The sequence below is a fragment of the Alosa pseudoharengus genome, unplaced genomic scaffold (genome assembly GCF_046254945.1).
Source record: "Alosa pseudoharengus isolate Yale_2024_CS ecotype anadromous, Long Island Sound unplaced genomic scaffold, YU_APseudo_1.1 YU_APseudo_1.1_scf_23, whole genome shotgun sequence".
NCBI lineage: Eukaryota > Metazoa > Chordata > Actinopteri > Clupeiformes > Clupeidae > Alosa > Alosa pseudoharengus.
In genome coordinates, this window is record NW_027468685.1 from 21,208,456 (window position 1) to 21,216,368 (window position 7,913).

General features: G+C 41.1%; 1 protein-coding gene across 1 annotated transcript; it reads right to left on the reverse strand.

The window, feature by feature from the left end:
* Positions 1-716: 716 nt before the first annotated feature.
* Positions 717-4,238, reverse strand: LOC143140880 (tapasin-like). The gene is made up of 8 exons (XM_076302010.1): positions 4,039-4,238; positions 3,579-3,767; positions 3,032-3,280; positions 2,525-2,884; positions 1,926-2,249; positions 1,581-1,682; positions 1,413-1,441; positions 717-1,231 (listed from the first exon to the last, which is right to left on the reverse strand). Exons 1-8 carry the CDS (start codon positions 4,100-4,102, stop codon positions 1,214-1,216), a joined length of 1,335 nt encoding a protein of 444 aa, XP_076158125.1. The 5' UTR covers positions 4,103-4,238; the 3' UTR covers positions 717-1,213.
* Positions 4,239-7,913: the final 3,675 nt, after the last annotated feature.

A 7,913-nucleotide genomic window follows, 5' to 3' on the forward strand; every position in this document is an offset into this window, starting at 1 on the left:
AGGAGACTGCGGCTCACTGGTAGTATAGGTAACTTCAAATCAGCGCGATTTACCCTTATAGGCTACTGCACATTACAAGATCTGTACGAGATGATCCGCAGCACTGAAGTGAGAAATTATTTAACTCTTTGTGTAGCACATGTGAGCGCTTTTTTCCCCATTTCAACCTGAATATTGGTGGGGACATTTCAGTCGTAATTTGACATAGGTGTGGACACGTCCTTCGGTCCCCACGCAAATCTACGCCCCTGATCAAGTCAGATCTGAGCAGATCTGCATCAAGTCGAACAAGCCTAATGACTTAACTCCTACTGGACATTAGGGTGGCATCTTGTGATTTTCCGGGTGTGTGTTAAGGGTAAGAACTGGCTTCACCCAGATTTGTGGGATTGTTCTTGACATTTGCTGTGGGAAACAGTTTCCCGGGATTGTGAATAAAGCTGCAGTCTCACACCAGTTGTCTTGGAGTAATTTTGACCACACACCCACCACAGAATCCGTGCCTGTCTACCGTCCTCTCTGTTGTGGAATCTCCCCCTAGCATGTAAATTAATTTTTTTTTTTAAAAAAACCAAAAAACCTACATGCGTTTGTGGCCTGCTTTGTAAGTTATTTCGAGAAAGAGCTCCATTGAAAAACACATTAGGCTTAGTGTAAGATTAAACTGAACCCATTAGGATCTGCTGTGTGGTAATAAAATAACAGGAATAACTGGATTGACAACTTAACTTTATTTCAATCAAGCAAACACAAACTATTTACAATCTGACCAATGCCTTTCTGTCTGCTAATCCCCATACACACACTACCATAGAAACATAAAAGCAATCAAAATATGTACAGTTCTCCTGTCAAAGTTATTTACAAGTTTACTTTAACAGTGTCACATCACTAGCAGTACAATACACTGTCTTGGACAACAATGAATTTGACACCATAACAGTGGAATTTCAAGGGAGGTTGTGAAGAGACTGCATTTCCAAATAGTCACAAACATTCTGTATGTTCAGTTTTATTTCAAGTGCATTTACCTACATATTCAATGTTGTCTTACTCTTTCATACCTTCACAGATTGAAATCCTTCATAACTTTGTTTTTCATCTTGTCAGCAACCCAAACAATTGGTACCGTAAGGCTGAATAAAAAAATGTCGAGCAAGAAAGCATCAGTCAGATTAGCCCTTTTATGTTGTTGCATAACTGCCAGCTGGTTTCAAGGTAACTTCTCCTTCTGAAATTGAGAGACAGAACAGAGTGATTAAACATGGCAAGGCAACAATGTAAATAAAGCACATGCTGATATTATAAAATAACAAATAAACTGCACTGAACTTTAAAATGACAACTTCAGACACAACTAAAGTTGATATAGAGAACATGGACAGACTGAAGACCAGTAGAGAAGAGCTTACCTTATCTTTCGTATCTCCATTGCTTGAACCTGCAGAAACAGAGTTTCATTTTAAAACAATTTAATTTTAAACGTCAGAATTATGTAGGCAGAATTAAATTCTCCTTTATATTTTGGACCTAGAACAACTGACTCAAGGCTGCCTTTGTTAGTGCAGCAATTGAAATACCTGTAGAGCTGAACGTCCAACTAAACACCTTTATCAGACCATAAAGGCCCAAGGCTACAGCGACCATCGCCATGGAGTCCTCAATAGAAGGAGCACTGACACCTAACACAGAAAAAAGAAGAGATCTGAGTGTTGCTTTGATGCATAAAAAATGTCTTGGTCTCAAAACTCTCTTAAAGATAAGCTCTTGGAATGGAGTGGAATGGAAATGTCTAAGTTTCTCCAAACTTTTGATTGGTAGTGTATATACAATATCCATTCACATGGATTGACTTAAAGATCTCATTCCAAGTTTTCACTCCTGCATCTTTCTTATACAAGTACAGATGTAGTAACATCACCCACCAATAACATTGAGGGTCACTTTGGCCTTCCTGGTGCCCCCTGTGTGTTTGACCACACAGGTCACCTCCCCACCGCGGCCCAGTCCCAGCCTGGCTGAGTCCAACTCCAGACGACTGCTCTGGCTGTATGTGCCGTCCGAGGCCTGCTTGTGGCCAGACATACTGCCCTGGCCCAGAGAGCGTGACTGGCCGTCAGCCCCAACAAACTCCCAGCCCAGCTCCAGGGAGAGGGGGACGAAGCCTGAGGCCTCGCACTGCACGGAAACCGCCTGGCCCGGCACGATGAGAGGGAGCGGGGAGAGAAAGATGGAGAGGGAAGGGGGCTCTATGTTTGGGTAGGATAGAGTAGAGGAAGTGATAATCAGAAAGAGAGAGACAGAATAAGATTATTTAGTGTGTAAAATAAATTACTGGTGCTTTTAACATATTGCCATGGTCATTACAATACTGATGGATCCATTCCAACAGAAAAACTAGCATGACAAACTAGCAATACAAACAAAATGAAGTAACATCATGGGTAAATTTCTACTTAGAGTATATACCATTTCATTATTTTGGTCTTGTTTTGGTCTGCAAAACACAGGTTAGCATCCTCACCTACGACCTCTAGGTCAAGTGCTACCTGTGCCAGCAGGTTTGGCAGGTAAACAGTGCAGATGTAGGTGCCCGAGTGGCGCACTTGTGCCTCTTCCAGGATCAGTGATGCATTTCCCGTCTCGTGCAGGGCACTGAAGTCCAGCGCTGTGCCCGTCTCGGTGGTGTCAGCCAGCCAGTCATTCTTGCCATCGTAGGCCAGGACTAGGCGGCCTTCGCCACGAAACTGGTAGCGCCACTCCACAGAGAAGCCCGAGCCAGTGAGCGGAGAGGAGGGGTCCACCCAGAAGCCGCAGTCCAGCATCACCTGCTCACCCAGACGAGAGCGAACAGCTGCAGTTCTACTGCTGATGCTGAGGATGACTGGAGGAATAGAAAAGAGACAGGAAGAGACACAGACAATGTTGTACATTGTTCTATATACAGTGAAACTGTTACTGACTTTGGTCAAGTAATTGGCTTTGATGGTGTCATAGGCAATGCATTGCAGTGAAGCAGAGTATCTTTTACCTTGAGATTCTTTGGATCCAGAGGGTGCACGCATGATGGAGGACATTACCAATTGCCCATCCAACCCTTGTGCAGCCACTGAGAACCAATCAGCTTGCAGGTGAATGGGGCTTTGGCCGGATTCAGTAAGCGAAGCAGCCCAGCGGACCATGGATGGCTGAGGCAAGAACGGGTTAATTTCACACTGTGGCTTTTGCACAGAGCCCTCTGGTGGGTGGAGGGGAACACGGCAGAAAGAAGCAGCAGGGTCTGAGAAAAAAAGGATACAATATGATTATTTTTTTCCATTTTACTTTTGTTTTTCAGTTGTGTTTGACAGCTGTTTGTCAGGGAGTCAGTCAAGATATCAACTTGTAGTACCTAGTACTAATATCCACACCAGTCAGGTAAAGTGATCAGGAAAGAGGTGACCATCAGGTTACTCCTCTCTTGTTTGCCAAGCTTTTAAAAGCACAGTGTGTTTCCAAGGTACACAAATACAAACACACACGCACGCACGCACGCACACACACACCCGCATACAGACACTTCTCAAAGACACACTCACCAGTGACATAGTAAACCCTCGATGGGTCTATGTCTGCAGGGGGGCTTGACTGCGTAATGCTGGCATCATCGGAGTTCGTTCTGATGTACATGAGAGACTTCTCCTGTGTTACTGGTGCAGAGAAGCCCCCTCTCCCCGGCTTCTCTTGGACAAACCAGCACTCCATCACGGGACAATTATCAGTCGACGCTATAACAAGAAAAGATACTTCAGGTCTAGTTTAAAACACTGGGAATGCATTATAAAATGCATTACGTATTTCACGAATAGTAGTAGGGTTAGCTAAACACTGTTATTAAGCCAAAAAGTAGGCTAGTCGGCTAGCCTACTTCACTCAGTGTGCATGATTTCAGTAGCCTAGCGTAGGCTGGTCGTCTGAAACTCGAACCATTATAAATACATTTCACAGTTATTTCAGAGCATCGGAAATTGTAAAAAACATTCAGTCCTAACGACTTACCACGTATGAAGGCTGACGTCAATGTGATAAGCAAGATCTCATAAATCATCGCATTATCGGTCATGTTCCTTTGTCCAATGTTTTTTAAAAGTTTTTAAGAACAAAAAAATGCAATACCACACGGTAGTGCAATCTAAAAAATGTATTAAACCGTATCGGACTCTACCGGATTTCCCCAGACTCGCGCTTTTAGTTTCATTTTAGGATATCAAACTGCCATGCGCGTACCAGAATGATAAAATACAGGGGGAAAACACTAGGGGGAGCTCTTGGTACGTGTATAACATAGACTGTAGTCTATGGGGGTATAACATTAAATTCACACAGGTTTTGTAGGTTTCATGATTTCTCGGAAAAGCGAAAAGTCATCACGACCCACGTGAATGATTATGGCCAAATCAAACGTCATTTGAAATACTTCCGATGACATTAAGCTATTGTAGTTTTCTTATTTAAGAACTCAGAGAACGTTTTGTGCCCATTCCTATTTGTTTGTCTTACATCCCTCGTCCTCCCTCATTTAGGCTATGTAGGCTATGCCTAATATAGGCCTATAGTCAATCAATGATGCCCCTTGAGATTTACAGAACAGTAGCAGGGTAATATTCTGTAGCGTTTGTTCAAGATAATTGTTCAAGCCGTCAAATGGGGCCCTACTGTTAAATTGTTATTGTTACAACCAATAGCATCCTAATTGGCCATGCTTTTAGGTGTTAACTAAATATAATTCAATAATAATATTACTCAGCACACTATTGCAGTGATGTACATGAGTCAGGCTCACTCAGATATTTATTAAAAACACAAAACATTCAGTCAGAGTTAGGCTGATATTAACAGAAAAAGAGGGACACAAAATACATTCTAAAATGGAACATGAAACATGTTTGTGAGACAGTAACCTTTTTTCTTCACACATGAAATCAATTCTGTGACACTCACACACACACACACACACACACACACACTTATGGGAGCGCACACTATTTATGCTGCCTGACCGGAACAATATTGCACACACTAATATTTCATTGGGCTGCCTTTAGTTATTATATGCATTTGCTGTGACATTCTTGTAATCACAACATTTATTTCCCTCCAGAATTGCATTTATTTTTCACCAAGATATTGACAAATGCCAACGTAATAATTTCCCACCAACGTAATAACTTTTGCCTGCCAACGTAATAACCAAATTCCCCACCAACGTAATAATTATTACGTTTGCAGGAAGTTATTCCGTTGGTGGGAAGTTAAAAAGGTTATAACATTAACTTCCCATCAATGTAATAAATCACTGATTTAGTGATATTATATCTGTTTTATCAGTTGTAAGTGTAGTTGTCAACAATGTCACCATGTAAACATTCTCATGACCATAAAACATGGACCCCCTCACATTTACCACTTACAGATGGTGGCTAATGTGAGCCGTGAGTCCCCTGGACAAAGCCCCCTTCGTGGCCTTGAGTTGTTATACGGGTAATATGGATTAGCACTCCCATTCATCCCTTCAGTACATAGAGGATCAACATCACTTCAGTGCATTACAGTCAATAACCAAAGTGACTTTTTTTGTTTCCCAGAAAAAAATAGTTATGCTTTGTATTATGTTTGGTGCTTTTTATGCTTTAGGACATTCATTTTCAAGCTTATTTGTTGGAAGTATGTGCTTGATAAGGGTGTTATCCATTGTTTTCCTCTATTACCCATAGGTGGAGCTGTGTGAATACAGACAACATGCACCATCTATTGCAGGGACTTTACAGGTGTGTGCGTGTGCGTGTGTGTGTGTGTGCGTGTGCGTGTTATGGTGGGGGCGTTCCACACTGCAACATAAAAAGGGACACAACAACAAAGTTTAAGTTTAAAAATGTAATAGTACTTTTTTGAATTATTGAATTAAATTAATGTTAAAGGGTTTTCTCTTACAGATTAATTACATCACAGTCTAACCCCTAAATACAAAACTAACAACCAATCTGCCAAAAAGGCTAATCTAATAACAGCAGCACAGTTGGTGGTGATGAAAGCTTTCTATAGCTAGCATGTTGACCTTTAGGGGGTGAAGTGCTGTATGCTGTGAAAGCTTTTGTTATTTCACATGGTTGTCCATCTTGGCCCACAGAACTACATACACTAGTGGATGGTAGTGGTAGTAGCCTTGTCATCCTTTTGTAGGCCTACTATCAAAATGAAGATCACACTTAAACAGTTGCCCATGATGAAAACTTACCTCAAAAAGTGGTAAATTCCAGCAGTGCTTCAGCAGGCTGAGATTCCAACCCACTGGTGTAAAGGATGTTCATCTAATAAAATTTTGATTTCTATCATCACAAACTACAACCTGATAAACAGAAAACCATATTTAGGACTGAAGATTTCTGACCATGCTTGCCTGTTTGGTTCTTTGTCAGGAAGATTTAGGTTAATAATATTTGACCTAAACCAAAATATGCCATTTGATTTCAGTAAGGTACTGCTAACCTACAGTCTAGCTTACGGAATGTTGAATAGCAAAATGCCATTTTGCCACATTTTTGTCTGATCATAAATTGATATATTTTAATGAATTGAACATATTGATGTTTTCTAAATGTTTTTTTTTCCTGGAAAATGGAGGATTTTACCATTCCAAATGTTATATATGTGCAATTATATAAGAGTAGGCTAACATATAATCCAATTAAATTTTCAGTCCCATAGCACCTGACCCACATGACTATTTTGGCCATTCATTTGTGTGAGTCATCTATGTGGACTGTTTCGGACGTTTACAAACCAAATGGCATGTTCGAGTCTGAAGTGGCAGACACTTTTCTAAAAAGGCGTAGGCTATCCTACTTTGCAAACCTTCCTTTCAATGAATAAGATAATGTGAGGAGGTCGAGTGGTATGACCCTTGGGGCATCTTCCTCCAATTTACACTGGCGTTGCTTGTGCAGCCAACTTTCGGTTTCCAACTCCAACCGTACAGAGCAACTTCTGCCTTGGAACAAATGACGTACTGTGCTGTTTTGAAATGGGAGGGAAAGTGAAAACCTGCGCCCCAAGTGGTTGCGTTCCTATCGAAGAACAGCTCCAATGTTAAGTCCCATAGACCTATTTTTAAAAAAATACTGTGAAGCCAAATCAGCGATCTTATCCACCAAAAATATTTTTCAGTGTATATACAGTAATAATCTTCTAACTGTGAAAATGCCAGACCCTATTTTGCCTTATTTAAAAAAATCGAAATTGCTCCTTTTGTTTCATAAACGAACTACAAAAAAGCCACGTGACTTTACCCTTCGACGTTACTCACGGTAGCATTGTTTGTTTATTAGCCTGGTTAACATTGCCACTTAACACTTACTGCCAGCTCTTCATGTGAGTAGAAGCACAACACCAGTTATCCAGACATAGAGGTTATCACCACGCGGTTTACATCACCTTCCGTTATTACAAAAATATGTAAGCCAGTTAAGCAAATTGCCGTATTGATCAGTTAGAGATTAAGCGCCCAAACCTGTGACGTCACATGCAACTGTCGTTTGTTATCACCATGTTATGACAATAACTCAAAACAATTCAACTGATCCTAAAAATAAGGTATGACCACTTGAAGCAATAGAGGTGACCCCAGTGCCTAACATATGGAAGGCATTAAATTAAGATCCAAATGTGCACCGAGATATATTTTTTCTAAAAAAAAATCCCATCCCCTGCGCTAAACTCTAGGAACGCAACCACTAGATGGCGATGAGATTACTTTCCCTCCCTATAAGGCTCTGCCTATTTCACTTTACCAACGGTCGGTTTAGCTCCTCCCACTAGGCAGGGCCCTTTGCTGCACTTTTCATTTTCGATTCCCAACCTTACCCAAAAACTTTTTC

Excerpts from the sequence above, each read along its gene's own strand:
- LOC143140880 (XM_076302010.1), bottom strand. The coding sequence starts at position 4,102 with ATGACCGATAATGCGATGATTTATGAGATCTTGCTTATCACATTGACG. Across the intron at positions 3,768-4,038 it reads GACGTCAGCCTTCATACGTG|CGTCGACTGATAATTGTCCC; the intron begins GTAAGTCGTTAG and ends TTCTTGTTATAG. Across the intron at positions 1,683-1,925 it reads AGTGACCCTCAATGTTATTG|GTGTCAGTGCTCCTTCTATT; the intron begins GTGGGTGATGTT and ends TTTCTGTGTTAG.